General features: G+C 41.6%; 1 protein-coding gene across 6 annotated transcripts in view; it reads left to right on the top strand.

The window, feature by feature from the left end:
* PTK2 (protein tyrosine kinase 2) overlaps window positions 1–16967 on the top strand; it is a 192144-nt gene that overhangs the window by 133242 nt on the left and 41935 nt on the right. For all 6 annotated transcript variants that reach the window (XM_063131177.1, XM_063131182.1, XM_063131181.1 and 3 more), the window contains 5 exons: window positions 1139–1254; window positions 2784–2884; window positions 4781–4870; window positions 10052–10256; window positions 16652–16763. In XM_063131177.1, the coding sequence (XP_062987247.1) occupies window positions 1139–1254; window positions 2784–2884; window positions 4781–4870; window positions 10052–10256; window positions 16652–16763 (624 nt within the window). The remainder of the gene's footprint in view (window positions 1–1138; window positions 1255–2783; window positions 2885–4780; window positions 4871–10051; window positions 10257–16651; window positions 16764–16967) is intronic.

Raw genomic sequence — 16967 nt, 5'->3', positions numbered from 1 at the left:
AGGTAAGCATTGATGCCATTGCCCAGGTGTGGCATTATGGAAGTGCTGTAGTGGCATTCTTAAGGCCCAGAGGATTTAGAGTGAGCTAGGGACTACTGCAAAGGGCTACTGTTTGTAGTCTATCTTGGAGAATATGTTGAGCAAAGCAAACTCAGGTATAGCTCAACAAACCCTCAAGGATGTTGGGATGCCCTGTGTGTTTATACAGTGCTCAGTGTGAAGAGATGGAGCAAGGCTTGTTATATTACTTTGACAATTGTATCCAAATGCCTCAGAGTCAGGGGTTAGGGGGAAAGTCACCAATGTGTTGACTTCTGTTGAAGGCAATCGAGATGTGTATTGGATTACATTTGTGGGATTGTAAAAGCAGAATTACAAATATTCCCACAAGATTCAGATATTGGAAAAGCAGGCAAACAAGACCTTGCTTGTTACGATCTATTCTGTGAGAAAAGAGCCGAGAGAAGATGTATTTGACACTTTGTGAACTTCATGTAGTATTTAGTATGAAGATGCAAACTCTGAGTTTAAACCACTTTTTAACCTGTATTACTGAATTTGTACTTCATTTAAAAGATAAGGGCAAACGTTTTTTGTTTGGCTTTATAGGATATATCTGTATAAGCAGCCTGTTCCTTATCATTCCCTCTAACAGCAAACTCAGCTGATGAGTTCTACTAGGGCCTTAGCTAGACCTAAGTTTATCCCGGGATCATCCTGGGGTCATCCCTGTTCATGTAAATGACACACAGGATATCCCGGGAGCAGGCAGGGACGATCCTGGGATAAACCTTAGGTCTAGCTAAGGCCTAGGATTGCTGCCAAAATGGTGCTACTGAGAAATAAAAGGGGGCATCAGCATGATCAGGTGAACCCCAAGGTTTGAAGAAGTTCCCAAAAAATCTTTAGGGAAAAAACTAAGAGCGCCCCCCCCCCCCCCAAGCCCCATGAATACTGAGTATGTTCAGTAGCCATATAACTTTTAGTGTCTGTTCGGGGGTGGGGGCAGCTGGAAAACTGGGTAGTGGGGAATGGAAAAGAGAAACCTAGAAGAGGGTGTGACTGACTGGAACTCTGATTAGGAGCACTTGACACTGCACTTGATCTGACCTTTCCCCTCTCTCCTTTATTCATGAAGCTGAGATCATTTTTGCAAGTAAGAAAATACAACTTGGATCTGGCGTCTTTGATACTGTATGCATATCAACTTAGCACAGCACTTGCCTACTTAGAGAGCAAACGATTTGTACATAGGTAAGACTATCTCTGCATGCAAAATGTTAATTTTAGAACTGCAAAGATGTACGTATAATCATCTGGTTTAACAACCATGTTTAATGTTGGATGTAATAGTTATGAGAAATGTTTTGTAATCCAGCACTGTCTTCTCATGTTGCCTAGACCTATTTATTTTAATTTTATGAAAGAATAAAAACGAGTGAATAATACTTCGATATTTCAAAATCCACTTGTTTGCATCTTTGATTCATAGTTCCTTTTATGAGTGCTATTTATTTGTTGAGCATCCAGCTGCACACGAGTGACTTGGCCAAGGCTGACACCTGCTGGGCTGCCTCTTTTAGTGTATGTTTCCTTAATATTTGTACCAAGTGAGTCATAAAGTGGGTCTGCTAAGTCTTCAATGCCATTTATAAACCATCTGCAAACCTCAAAACGTGAGGGTTCGACAGTGATTTTCTTAAATGAAGAGTAAGAAGTACATTAAATTGACTCCTTTTTTTTACTGTAATTAAGCATTCATGAGAATGAAGAAAATGTTGCATGAAATATGGATGATGGCAGCACCTATAAAACTTAGAATTTGCAAATCACAGAGTGTTCAAAGCACTTCACATACATTATATTACAATCATTACATCAACTGTAGAACATAGATCAGTAAGAATATTCTCAGAAATAAGACTGAGAAAGAAAAACATCTCATTCATATTGTTGAGAGAGAGTGTTGAGCAACAGAAAGTTGAAGACTCCCGTGCTTCCTTTTTCTCTTCTCTAAACCTCTGGTGCTACAAGCAGGTTAGTGGGATGGTGAAATCTGTTTAATTTTTTGGGACAAGGCTAGATTAGCAAAGAAACCATAGTTGCTCATGTTGAAGAAATCATGTATGTGGTTGGAGCCAAGAATGACAGGAAGGTTGGAATCTCCCTGAAAGTTTTCTAATCCAGCCTCCTACGCTGACACAAGATCACCATAGCTTGAAGGTATTGCACATGATTTATATGCAAAAGGATCCAGGTTTAATTATTAGACTTTTCAGAAGATTATTAATAACACGGCGAAGAGAACCCTTTGCTTAAGACCCCGGAGAGTCTCTGCCAGTTACGATAGTCAGTATCAAGCTAGAACAGCATAGGTTTGTCCTTATATTCAGCTTTATCTGTATATCCTGACCAGATTTTCACATACCATATTTCTTCGATTCTAAGACGCACTTTTTTCCCATATAAACATCTCTAAAAATGGGGTGTGTCTTAGAATCGTGGGTGTGTCTTAGAGTTTTTTTTCCTGTTGATGGTACTGAAATTAGTGTGCGTCTTACAATCGATGGCGTCTTACAGTCGAAGAAATATGGTAGTATATTGTATGGAATGTAGAGTACAGGTCTTTTTTTGCCTAAAACTGATAACACAGACAAGTAAGGGGAACAGCGACAGATTTCATGCATGAAAACAATGTGATTAAATGTACCCAAGAGTTCTAAAAATCAGACTTATGATATCTTACATCTTTAAAAGAGAATAACTTTTGTATCTTCTGGCAGGGATATTGCTGCTAGAAATGTGCTGGTGTCCTCCACGGACTGTGTGAAATTAGGTGATTTCGGTTTGTCTCGGTATATGGAAGATAGTACATATTATAAAGGTAAGGAGGTGGGATGTTCTCCAAACTAGGGACAGGACTCTTGCTGCAGGTCAGAAAGGGTGACATACGTTGAGAAAAAGCATGCTGAAAGTCGAAAGCTTATTTTATTTGCAATAATGAATGCTTTGCTATATATATTTTTGGCACCTTGCTAGTGTCAACTGACAAATTTTAATCTCCACTGGCTATCAGCCATGATAGTAAATTGAGCCTCCTTGTTCAGGGGGCAGTATATTCTGATTACCACATATTGGGCTAAACCCAGGAAAGATTAGTGTTCTCTGTGCCATAACAAGATGTCTGATGGGATACATGAGTGAGAAGGTCTGTTCTGTGCTTGTGCCATTATTCTGGAAGACTTCCCAGTCATAAGAACATAAGAGCCATACTGGATCAGACCAAGGGTCCATTTAGTCCAGCATTCTGTTCACACAGTGGCCAACCAGATGTCGACCAGGAAACCACGAGCAGTCCATGGGTGCAATATCGCCTCCTGCCCATGTTCTCCCGCAACTGGTGTATATAGGCCTGCTGCCTCTGATACTGGAGGTTGCACATAGCCATCAGGAATTTATCCTGATCCGTCAGGCCCACTGTTTGAGTGTCTTTTGGCAGAAATCAAATACACTCCTGTTCTGGTGTGCTTTTTATGTGTGGTTTTTAAACCGCTTCCTTTTTAAAAAAATGTTAATTGCGTTTCATGTTTTCTGCTTCTGATTATTCTGATTTTATTATTGAGATATATATATATGGGGGGGAGCGTTTAATATAAGCCACGTTAGATACAAAAGTAGAACAGTGGGATAGAAATAAATGAGTAGTGATGATTGTTAATGCTCTTCTTGTAAACTTTCCAGAAATATCCAGTTGGTCACTGTTGGGAATAGATACAGCAGGATCCTTCTTGGGGGTTTTATTGGACAGCAGAATACAAATCAAGCTTTCCAAAAAGTACTTTCCATCATGTATTATTTACTAATTAAGTCCATTTAAGATAATCTTGGTAATTGCATAATTATGCAGAACCACAATTTTAGCAGATGGCAATAAAAGCATACCCAATACCGTTTTTAAAATAAAATGAAGTGGTCTAATTTACATTTTGGAAAAGCTGGGGAAAATATTTGTGCCAATTGCACTGGTTATCTTTATAGCTTTTTGTTTGTCATCAAATTATATTCAAAGACCTGGAGTTCTGCTTATGATTGAAGGTATATCAGCATGAGTTGCAGGTGATAGATGAATGAAGCTTGATTCACTTGTAAGATATGGAAATTGGCCAGACTGTTTGAAAACCCACACTTTTCTTAGAATTGCTCACCTGATTTCTCACAATGAATGGTTAGGGAGCTGAGTTGCATGGATTCTGTTCTCTTGACCTCTGTTTTATACGTGCAACACACTAATTCAGCTCCCGATCCAGCTTGGTGAAAAAATGAGGTTTGTAAACTTGGAACAAGCAGGGATGCATGTGCGTACCAAAGAAATCAGCTGTCAGCAAACCTGGCTACAAGCAAGTAGCAGCAGGGCAGGATGTTGGTCGTGCAGCAGGAGCCCAATAAACTGACAACCAAAGGGGCATTATAAAATCAGCATTGGATATGACTCAGCTCCGCATGACTGTAGTCTTAGGTATTCAACTCTTGCTGTTACTTGTACATCTTGAGACAATAGACACAATCACCTTTGTGTGAAAGCACAGCTGTGAGGCAGCTTCCTCAGCATTTGCCTTAATCATTTTGGCCCCTGAAGATGTTCTACAACACTGCGTTCAATTTCTGTGAAATGTGGCACATCATATTTTTTGCAGAGGGCCAAAAAGACCACCTGTGTGCTTTTGGACTGTACCCTAGCATAGATAATTAGGCGGTTCTTGTGTTCATCTGTACCCTATAGCTTCTAAAGGAAAATTGCCCATCAAGTGGATGGCACCAGAGTCCATCAACTTCCGACGATTTACCTCAGCCAGTGATGTCTGGATGTTTGGTAAGTAATGATCACCTATTCATTAAGAGCTCCATTTGTCATCCGTTTGTTTTTATATTTGTCTTTCACTACCATTTATTTTACACTAACAAATTCTTTGTGAACATGGGAAAGGAGAGCTTGCAATAGTATAAGGCTTTGGGAGTGTGAGTTGCAATGTGCCTTTGTGGACTGTGCACTCAGAAACATAGTGCGCCCTTCTGTAGGATCCCTGGCAGGGAGTCTGGGCCATCTAAAACCAGGGCGGAGGGCAAGTTTTGCTTTCACTGTAGCACAACCATAAGTATTGTGACTTATTTTATAGGAGTGGATCATGATCATTCTCTCGTTTATGGGATGGGGATACCATTGGGGATGGGGGCTAAACCTACTTCATGGTGACCCCAGTAATTAAGGCTCAATGATTCGGTTGGTTGGGATCATGACTATGCACGTAGGGTTGTTCTCTCCTGTAAGGACCATGTTAAAAGTCTAGAGATGCTGATAAACCCATTGTTGCTTCTAGATTATTATTATTATTATTATTATTTATTTATATAGCACCATCAATGTACATGGTGCTGTACAGATAACACAGTAAATAGCAAGACCCTGCCGCATAGGCTTACAATCTAATAAGTTGTAGTAAACAATAAGGAGGGAAGGAGAATGCAAACAGGCACAGGGAAGTGTAAACAGGCACAGGGTAGGGCAAAACCAACAGTGTAAAGTCAGAACAAACTCAATATTTGAAGGCTATAGGGAAAAGAAATGTTTTGAGCTGAGTCTTAAAAGCAGTGATTGAGTTTGTAGTTCTCAAGTGTTCTGGAAGAGCGTTCCAGGCGTAAGGGGCAGCAGAAGAAAAAGGACGAAGCCGAGTAAGGGAAGTGGAGGTCCTTGGGCAGGCGAGAAGCATGGCATCGGAGGAGCGGAGAGCCCGAGCGGGGCGATAGTGTGAGATGAGAGAGGAGAGATAGGCAGGAGCTAGGCCGTGAAGAGCTTTGAAGGTCAGTAGGAGAAGTTTATATTGGATTCTGAAGTGAATTGGAAGCCAATGAAGAGATTTCAGAAGTGGAGTGACATGGTCAGAGCGGCGGGCCAAGACGATGATCTTAGCGGCAGAGTGATGGACAGAGACCAGCGGACTGATGTGAGACGAAGGAAGGCCAGAGAGAAGAAGGTTGCAGTAGTCCAACCGAGAGATAACCAGTGCGTGAACGAGAGTCTTGGCAGAAGAGACAGACAAAAATGGTCGAATCCTGGCAATATTATACAGGAAGAAACGACAGGATTTAGCTACTGCCTCGATGTGAGGAGTAAAGGAGAGCGAGGAGTCAAATATAAAGCCAAGACTACGAGCTTCCTTGACCGGAGTAAGCGTGACATCGTTGACAGTAAGGGAGAATGAGAGGTGAGGAGAAGGTTTAGGAGGAAAAACTAGCAGTTCAGTCTTTGCCATGTTAAGTTTCAAACGACGATGAAGCAGCCAGGCTGAGATATCTGAAAGACATGCCGAGATACGATCGCGAACATCTGGAGAAAGTTCCGGAGATGAAAGATATAATTGTGTATCATCGGCGTACAGGTGATATTGGAGGCCGTGAGATTGAATGAGCTTGCCCAAGGGCAGCATGTATAGAGAGAACAACAACGGGCCAAGCACCGAGCCTTGCGGAACCCCAACTGAAAGGGGAAAAGAGGAGGACGAGCTGCCATTAGCCGACACGCTGAAAGAGCGACCCTCTAGATAGGAGGCGAACCAGTTATAGACAGAGCCACAGAGTCCAAGGTCGTGGAGGGAATCTAAGAGAAGATCGTGATCAACCGTGTCAAAGGCTGCGGTTAGATCAAGGAGAATAAGAACAGAATAATGGCCTTTAGACTTGGCAGTAAGAAGATCATTGGTGATCTTGGTAAGGGCTGTTTCAGTGGAATGCAAAGGACGGAAGCCAGATTGAAAGGGATCCAGAGCAGAGTTATTAGAGAGAAAGTCAAGACAACGAGAGTAGACCAGACGTTCCAGGATCTTTGAGACAAAGGGCAAGAGGGAGACAGGTCGGTAGTTAGACAGGGATAGTCGATCAAGAGTGGGTTTTTTGAGAATGGGAGAGACTGTAGCATGTTTAAAAGCAGAAGGAAATGAACCAGAGGACAGAGAAGAATTAATGATGTGAAGCAAGGACGGGAGGATAGCGGGGATAAGATTAATAAAGACGCGAGAGGGAATCGGATCACGGGAACAAGTGGAAGGCTTCGATGAGCGCAGTATTTTAGACAGTTCATCAGCTGAGACCGAAGGGAACGCCGAGAGAGTTGAAGGAGGAGCTGACAGGTGAGGGACAGGAGCTGGAAGCGGAGCAGAGTTGGCTAGATCGGAGCGTATAGTTTGGATTTTAGCATTGAAGAAAGAGGCAAAGTCGTTGGCAGACAGGGAGGCAGGGAGAGATGGCGGATTAGGCTTCAGAAGAGAATTGAAGGACGCGAAGAGCTGCTGAGGGTGCTTAGCGTTTGACTGGATCAACGTTGAGTAGTGCTGCTGTTTGGCCAGTGAAATGGCAGAAGAGAAAGAGGAGAGAACAAATTTGTAGTGGACAAAGTCCGCCCAGTCCTTGGTCTTACGCCAGAGGCGTTCGGCTGCCCGGGAACAAGAGCGAAGGTAGCGGAGGAAAGAGGTGAGCCACGGTTGGGGTTGAGAGGGGCGAACTATCCGAGTTGTAGATGCTGTGGGCCAAAGTACCTTTTATTTTGTTTACTAAGAGTATTTGCATCCTGCTCCTCCGCTAAAATGGCTTCTCAAGGAGTTTACAAATAATAAAAGACGACACTGAGCTTTGGCTGATGCACTGGCTATGCTTGTTGCTGGAAGTTGGATCTGGCCACTGTTATACAAGGCCTTGATGACTTCCATTTTGGACTACAGTAATCCTCCATGTATGGGGCTGGTTTGAAAACTTTGGCTTTTGCGGAATATGGCAGCCTGCCTGACTGGGTGTACCTTTATTTTTGCCTCTTTTGAAGTAGCAGCACTTGTTGCCAGTTTCCTTCTAGGCGAAATTCAGAGTGCTGGTTTTTCACCTTTAAAGCCCTACGAAGCTTGGATCTTAATTATCTCAGGGAATGCTTCCTCCCGTTGAGCACCCAATGGCACCCAATGGCATTTAAAATCTTCTGAGGGTGTCTTACTCAGGTTCCAGCTAATGTAGAGGCTAGATTAATCTCTACAGTGAGCACGCCTTTCTCCTTGGGAGCCCCAATGCGCTGCCACTCTCCCCAACAGAGATTTGCTGGAGACAGCTGGAGATGGCTTTTTCAAAAGACCTTTGGTTTTCGGTGCCACTTCTCCTGTTTGCTGTGCTGGTTCTCCTGTTTGTTGACTTGCCTGGTGTTTTGTTTTGTTTTTAGATGCTCTTTTTATTTTGCATCAATAGTGTTATAAAATTTTAATACTTGGTAGCATAGCCGCACCCCCCATAGCCCATCCTGGGTTCTATTTTTGGTCATGACCTAGTTGGTTAGTTGTGTGTGTGCATGTATGAACCATACACACATGTGTGCATTCATACACACACACACAGAGCTCCGGCTATTGGCCGGTAAAGAAATGTAATAAATAAATAAATACTTGTTCTATATAACAATTTTTTGTATTTATTTTTCTGTACATGGTGATAGATAGGGGGAGGTTCCTTATTCATCTTAAGGGATTCATCCCTTATTTATTTATTTATTTATTTATTGCATTTCTATACTACCCAATAGCCAAAGCTCTTATAATGATCAAGCTGAGCAAAAACCAACTTGATGGGATGCTTTCAACCTTTCTATGTCTAGATGTACACCATGTACATTGATGGTGCTATATTAATAAATAATAATAATATGTCTAGCAACAGAAGAGTGCAGCATAAACGAACTAGTTTCTTTGTTCTTTAAAGTCCATTATATATTGCAGTTGGAGTATTCATTTTTCAGCAATGTTCTTTTTTTAATTGGGCATAAGAAAAGTCTTATGGATAGAATCATATAATAGTAGAGTTGGAAGGGGCCCATAAGGCCATCGAGTCCAAACCCCTGCTCAGTGCAGGAATCCACCTTAAAGCATCCCTGACAGATGGCTGTCCAGCTGCCTCTTGAATGCCTCTAGTGTGGAAGAGACCCCCACCTCCCTAGGGAATCAGTTCCATTGGTGTGCTGCTCTAACAGTCAGGAAGTTTTTCCTGATGTCCAGCCGGAATCTGGTTTCCTGTAACTTGAGCCCATTATTCTGTGTCCTGCACTCTGGGATGATCAAGAAGAGATCCTGGCCCTCCTCTGTGTGACAACCTTTTAAGTATTTAAGTAGAAAGACCCAGCTGTTTTAACAGCTCCCCAGGCAATTTAGTTGGATTATCCATGTTAGCGAAGTTTCGACTGAAACTGCTTTGTCTCTTGGTATCTTTTTTTTTCTTTGTTGAAACTTAACCTCAAACTGAAATGCTGACAAGAATTGTTCACAAGTAAGAACAAGTCTGTGGAAATTAGAGGAAGCAAGGGCTGTTTACCCTCTATCATTCTGAGTAGAATGGTAGATGTTCAGTTAGTAGATAGATCATCTAAAACTCGAGTTGGTTGATAAATTAGAGCCAATTTTAATCATTGGGCTAAAAATTTAGGGTGGAAGCCTCTACTCTGAAACACACCCTCCAAAAGGGGTGTATGATTATCAGTAGTTTCACATTGGACATAGCTCCTGGCTAACTTCTACTCTTCAAATTGTAGCAACTTGGTCCTACCTATAACCAAAAAGAGATCCTATCCTAGATGTGACTGTCCTGTTTCTCTTGTCATCTCTGATTATGGGAATTTACACATAAGCAAAATTCCCCTTTTTCATGATGTTACAGTTAACCTTGTGAATCTTCCCTTTGTGTGGTTGGAGCATAAATACCGTGGTGAATATTCATGGTTTAGAACAAGTAAGAGTTTGCCCAGACATATTTCTGAACAAATATTGAACTATGTGTAATTTCTAGCTCATTAATGTTACCCATTGTTAAAGAACTCCGTCACCTCACTACCTATATACATGAGTAAACATTTCTTTCGAAAACTTTATGACCTTGGTGTTTGACCTGGCTATATATTCTTTCCCAAATACTGCTTCAGTTAAGCTGCTCACTTTCTAAAATGGGTTCTTTTTCTTCTTTTTGTAAAACTTCCCAGGTGTGTGTATGTGGGAAATTTTAATGCATGGAATAAAGCCCTTTCAAGGAGTGAAGAACAATGATGTGATTGGCCGCATTGAGAATGGCGAGCGGTTACCAATGCCCCCAAACTGCCCTCCCACTCTGTACAGCCTTATGACTAAATGTTGGGCATATGACCCTAGCAGACGACCAAGATTTACAGAACTTAAAGCTCAACTCAAGTAAGAATCCATTTTTTGCCTACTTGCGTCAAATGTTATGCGCTAATCTTTTTCTGTGGAAACATTGGTTTTGGAAGCGTTGTGTTGGGTGGGGTATGCTGGAACAGGAGAGGTGATGGCATTCCATTGCAAATCAATTTTTGTTATGTCAGTTACCACTATTACCTTTTCTAAATGAAAGCCATAAAGAATGAATCATCTTGAAATAATTGAGATATGAATCCAGTAATAGCAGGCATGCATCTATTTGGTTTCCTACCCGTCTATCAATATGCTGTTTCTGAATCAAGGATTCGAATTCACTGAGACCTTAGCTAGAGGATCGTCCTGGGGTCATCCCTGTTCATGTAAATGACACACAGGATATCCCGGGAACAGGTGGGGATGATCCCGGGATAAACCTTAGGTCTAGCTAAGGCCTTACTTATCTCCTTTTTTATACTGACCATCTTACTGTTTTTTATACAGACCATCTTGCTTGACTGACTGATAGCTTGCTGTTTTTATAAATTTACTATTTTTGGTTTTTTGCCGGGAACAGTGTTTTCCATAGTTGAATTTGGCTATGTAGACAGCCGAGACTGTGGTTGTCCTGCAGATAAAACCTTGGAACATATGTATTTGCAGGGTTGGATGTGCACACTTCCCCCCTTTAGAGCCACTGTACTCTAAGTCCTCGCTTTTTGGTAAAATAATTTTTACCCTGCTTTTCTGGCAGAAAGATTTTCAAGCCAGCTAATCATGATAACTCTGTAGCAATTATAGCAATAAAAAGGAACAATACAGCACAATAAAGTGGAAGGCAAAAGGAAGAGGGGCCAACCAAGGGCAAGATGGATGGATGATATTCTGGAGGTGACAGACTTTACCTTGGGGGAGCTAGGGGTGACAGTGGCCGACAGAAAGCTCTGGCGTGGGCTAGTCCATGAAGTCACGAAGAGTCGGAAGCAACTGAACGAATAAACAACAAACACAGCACAACATAAATGTAATATCACCTCACTCTGCCTTGAAAGAGAACGTTTAAATAACAGCAGTGCTACAACTAAAAAGACCCTGCCGTACATGTCTTCCTGCTACACCTAAGGTAGAGGAGAGATATAGGGAGCAGGGCTTCAGATATTGATAGGCGTGCTCAGGTGGGTGTCTATAGGAAAAGTTGGACCATAAAAGATCCTAGAAAGCCAGCTATTCATATTCTAGCTAAAAAATTTTTTTAAAAAAATTGACATTTTCCCTGCAGGTCCAGAACTAAACAACAACATCTCCTGTTTCAGCTGCTCAAGCTTTGAATAGCTTGGCTCTTTTTCTTTCCAACCTTTCTCTGCGCAAGGGTCTCTTGGCTTCGTTTTCACTCCATAAAGGCTATGTCAGCCCTTTTAGTTTGAAGCATTGAGAATTCTTCTCTGGTAATGCAACCCTGGGCAGGCAGAGGAGAGCACGTTCCAAACCTTATATTCCCATGCACTTGCAAAACCAAGCAATCCCCAGTTGTTGGTATTGTTTTCTTTTTGTGTGTTTGCTGCTGTTATTCTTTTTCTTTCTTTCTGGATAGTTTCCAGGAGGAAGGAGTTATCTCTTGCTGGTGTTAATATATTTATCAGGGGAGGAACAGAAAGCATTAGGAACAATATAAACAATGAAGGATCTTAAAATAATAATAAAAAAGCCTCCATAGCAGCTAGGTGAGGATTCTATCTCTCAAGCAAGGAGCTACTTCTGTGAGTCTGACAAACTGGGGGTCCAGATTGTGGGAGGGCAGCAAAAGGTGAGGAGTTTGGCCATCATTTCAAACCTCTCAGCCCCTCCCTCCCTGAAGAGACACTTTTGTGGGAGAAAGGCTTTGATGTTTTGTGCAAACAGCGGTTTTGTCCACTTTCCATTTGAGCAGTGTGACATGTAGCTTTAGATGTCTTATCATTAGATGTATTCGCTGTCCTGTTTGTGACGATTCCAGTTTGTGCCTGGAAACTTAGGAGCTTAAGGGGACGAGTGATCTCAAAGTAAGCAAACCTATTGTCCTCCAGCAGGGTAATAACTAAACCACTGGTATTCAACTTGTGGATCCCAGCCCAATTAATGCTTTGTTGCTTCAAGTGGAACACCACGGATTTCTTTTGGCATTTAATTATTTAATTAATTAAAATATGTATAGTTTGTCGTTCCATCCTGGCCACAAGACGGCTCGCAGCAGTGAAACAATTCACTTAAAACATAATGGTAGTGAATCATGTTGGAGCAGAATTCATAATTTTTAAATTGCCTTCCTCTAGCTTTGCTCTTTAGTGGCCTGTCATGGCTAGTAGCTCTCCTCCTTAATTTATCTTATTACTTAGTGAACTGCAGAGTTTTCATTTATTTTTGCAGTTAGAATGGAATTGTAATTAACTCATTCATCCTTAGGTAAGGAAGTCAATATTAATCTCGTTACAAAGTGGAAGCTGAGGCTTGGGAATAGCTTTGCCAAGTAGTTCACGTCCGAGCAGAAATTTAAACTCAGGATTCCTCCACTCCACGCCCAACTCTGCAGATCCACCCCAGTACACCAGACTGAAGAATACAGAGAAGATTTCAGTTTACTTGGGAATACAATTAATGTGATTCATTTGGGAGCAGGGAGTGCATTGTGAAGAATAAACTAAGGTTAGTTAGGTTAATGGTATTTTGCTTAAAAATGCATTCGGATGGCTACTTCAAATTAATAGCATAAACTTTTTAAAGAAAATATACTAAATGCCTTCAAGCCGATCTGGCAGAGGCAGGCTGCATGTCAAGACGTGCTCCTTTACTTACTTAGCGCACTACAAATAACGTCCAGTTTGGGAAAATATGGCTCAATCTGACTTTCCTGACCTCCTGTGAATTCTAGCCTTCAAATGCTAAGAGTGCATTAAAACAGCTGTATAAAGGACAGTCAAAAATATCTTCAGACGTTGTGCTGTTCCCTTCTATGGACTGACCCTCCCAGTGGCCAAACAAAGGCAGTTTTATGTGTTATTTTTAATTCCTTGCTTTGAGGAGATTAAAGGTTCTCACAGTCATTTCCATTTCACACTCTCTTTTTATAAGTGCAGAAACAAAGGCATCTAAGACTGGGTCCATTTCAGCTGGTCCAAGATTTGGGGGACTTGATTCCCCTCATTTTAAAGGTTTGCCCCAGGCATTGGGATTTGGGGGCTCTGTCCAAGCCAGCACTGACTGAGAGTTAGACCAGGAATTTTTTTGCTATTCCATAGCTCTGCTGAGCATTTGGATTACTAGAATAATAAGAGAGAGCTTTTGGATCTGTGCAAAATTATTTATTTATTTATTACATTTTTATACCGCCCAATAGCCGAAGCTCTCTGGGCGGTTCACAAAAATTAAAACCATAATAAAACAACCAACAGGTTAAAAGCACAAATACAAAATACAGTATAAAAAGCACAATTATTTCCCTTACTACTGGTAACCACAGCTAGCTATCACACATGGGGTTAGAGCATTGGACTGGGTTCACACAACGTGCTAACGCACACTCAGTGACTGAGAGTGGTTTGTTGTTGAATCATGGTTTGTTGTTGAACTATAGGCTATCGCATTGTCTGAAGGCAGCCAGGGTGGTTTTTTAACCATGCAGTGTGGCTTGTTAACTACCCTGAACAACCCAACAACAAACAATGGATTCTCAAGGAGGCCTGTTCAAGAAAAATAAACCACACTGCATGGTTAACAAGTCACCCTGAGGAAAAAGCACTTTGTTCAGACAACTGATAACCCATGGTACAACAACAATCCATGGTTAAACGACAACCCACACTCAGCCATTGATTGTGGGTTAGCGTGTTGTGTGAATCCAGTCTTAGTCTGCAACGTCTTTTGCCAGTTGGGCACTTTTTAGAAGGAGTGGCAAGAATGGTGGTAGCCTGAGTCTCCTTGAGAGTGGCTTGCTGGCAGGGATCCACCACTTTTGCTATCCTTGGAAGTGGAGGGAAGTATGATTTCAAGGCAGGGTTAATCCATACCTTCCTTTTACAAATTAAATATCTTCAGAACCTCACAGCTCCCTGTTTGGGAGGAATTAGAGCACTGTGCATGCTAACACACTATAAAGCCATGTGTGTGTGTTTGTATTATACATATATATGTGGCTTGACTTAAAGGAAAGGGAAAAGCCTAAATCTGAAGGTGAAAAATATCATGAATTCTTGCCACATCTGTTTAGACTTAATATTGCCGATGTGAGTGTTAGAGACATCATGGCGATGAGCATAGGCTATATAAATAAATAATAATAATAATAAAGACAAGTGGCTAAGAATACAGGATTCCCTTTTAGCTGGCAGTAAGCAGGCATTTTTGTGACTGTATGCTTTTTATTGTCTGTCTCATCTACTTGCGACTTTTGAAGAGTTAGTGTGCTGTTGTGACAAGCCCACCCCCCACCCCCTGGGCACCCTTCTTCTACCTTTCCCCAACTATACTGGGGGCAAAAGCTTCCATCCAATCTTTTAAAACAAAACGATGATCTTGGGGAATATATGCTTTGCTGGGCATGCGTGAAAACAAGCTCTTTGGGGTTTGGAGTTGTATGCAGGTGGTCTAAAAGGGCCTGTAATGCAGAGTTACTGCTGGAATTGTGGTGGTTAACAAGGGCATCAGAAAAGGTGGGGCAAATCTCTTTGCTGAAGAAGGGACGGTGAATGAGAATGTCTCACTAAAGTTATTTGTATTAAGATAGATAGATGATAGGTGAGGGTTTTTTTTACTCCAGAGGGTTGGGAGTAGTTCAAGATTGCTCATGGTATATATCAGCTTTTCCCAACATGTTGCCCTCCAGATGTTTTGGACTACACCTACCATCATTCCTGGCCACTGAACATGGTTTCTGCAGATGATGGGAATTGTACCCAAAAATTCTGAAAGGCACCATGCTGGGGAAGCTGGTTTGTATGGTTTCAAAACATTCAAAACCTGTTTGACCATGTTAAGAAATGTGTTTGTCCCATAATTAGTGAAGCTCCTTTCAAACCTCCTTTCATTCATTTAAAAACCCTTGTGTGTCTCCAGTTCTGTTCTACGCGTTGTTTTGTTCCTGGAGCACACAGAAGGAGAAAAGCATGTGCTCCGTGTTGCTCTGTCTCAGTGGCAGTGGAGCCAACTGAGTGATGTACGGAGATTGCAGGGCAGCCTGTTCAAAACCCACATATTTTCAGTAACCAAATGAAATAAATTGCTATCTGGATTTCTGCCTCCTCCACCCGTGTAGAAACTGCAGAGTGGTTTTACATTTGGCAGAGCAAAGAAGCCGAATCTAATAGCCAATCAAGGAGGAATTTATTTTTGAAATGAGCAATGGACTAAGACAACTGATCTCATGCCTTTCGTTACTTATTCCAGGCGGTTAACTGGGGGAGCTAGACAGAAAGGATGTAAATTTTGAACAGCCTTTAGAAACTCCTGACTGGCATCCAAAGCACAGGAGTTGCCCCAGTGCCAAACTGATTAGCTTGCGGCTCTGGAGACCAATGTGGAAATGATCAGGTCGTCTTTGAACGCCTAAGAATACATTTTGCATAAGATTCTGTAACTGCTTAGTAAATCTAGAAAGCTGCATCCCAAGTCTTTTCAAGATGGCTAATATCCAAGCATAGTCATTTGCATGGCAGGAAGGGGAGGGAGTTTCTTAGGAACATCGGAACATCCCGTGGCAAAGAAGTGGTAAGTAGTTGAGGAATAGGGGTTAAAATTCTTTCTTTTTTTCTGTTCTCTGGTAGAAGCCAGGCAACTATCACAGTTCTTGTTTGTTGGATTTGTCCGGTAGTAAAGCGCAAAAGAAAGCAGTGAGAGAATTTTAGATTCATTTTTGAAAGTCTGAGATGACATTTAACTTGCTAGTAGAACTGAAGGTCTGTCTGTCTCTCTTCCATAAAGGCGAAAATCTGAAGCTTGTTTCTGCCTTTTTAGAGATGCGGCAGTCTTATTTTCCATGTCGAGTATGAATGTTTTCAAGCAAGTATGTGCTTGATTAATTACCTCAGTATAATTACACTGGTGCCATTAGATCAAAAGGAATGTGAATATTAACTGTAGGATCACCCGTAACTTTCTAAATTTATCTCCCATTGCCATATGTCTTGGTTTAAGAGTCTTGTGTTTCAATACCCAGTTGCTAATTTTGCAAAGGCATGCTTCCCCCACCCCCACTTCCCCTCCCCATTATTAGTCTTATAAAGCCTAACCGTTTCTATTGCTGTCTAAAAAGAAGACATATTTGTCTAGCAAATTCCTTACTAGTCTGCAGTCTGGAACCATTGGTTTGGGGAATGCGCTTGGAGGAGACTTAAGGACGACATCTATTGCATTCTGAGCCAGAATGTCATTTATCTTCAGTGCAGTATTTATTTTCCCCTTAGTACAATACTGGAGGAAGAGAAGCTGCAGCAGGAGGAACGAATGAGAATGGAATCAAGACGACAAGTTACAGTGTCCTGGGATTCAGGAGGATCGGATGAGGCTCCTCCCAAGGTAGTGAAGATGGGTTTCTCTCATATCCTTTATACTAAAATAGTATAACTGCTTTATTCCGTTAGCCTGTTAACACAGGGGGCAGGGATGAGCCCGTGCACATAGAGATAGTGTCTTTGAATCGCTGTTCTTAAATTCCAGGCAACCATATATATATATATATCATAAGAACACATTTTTATCCCTTGTTGCAGAAGTACTTTT

This window comes from Elgaria multicarinata, chromosome 7, assembly GCF_023053635.1.
Source record: "Elgaria multicarinata webbii isolate HBS135686 ecotype San Diego chromosome 7, rElgMul1.1.pri, whole genome shotgun sequence".
Lineage (NCBI taxonomy): Eukaryota > Metazoa > Chordata > Lepidosauria > Squamata > Anguidae > Elgaria > Elgaria multicarinata.
Note: the sequence above shows the minus strand (reverse complement) of the source record. Positions and strands in the feature narration are given on the sequence as shown.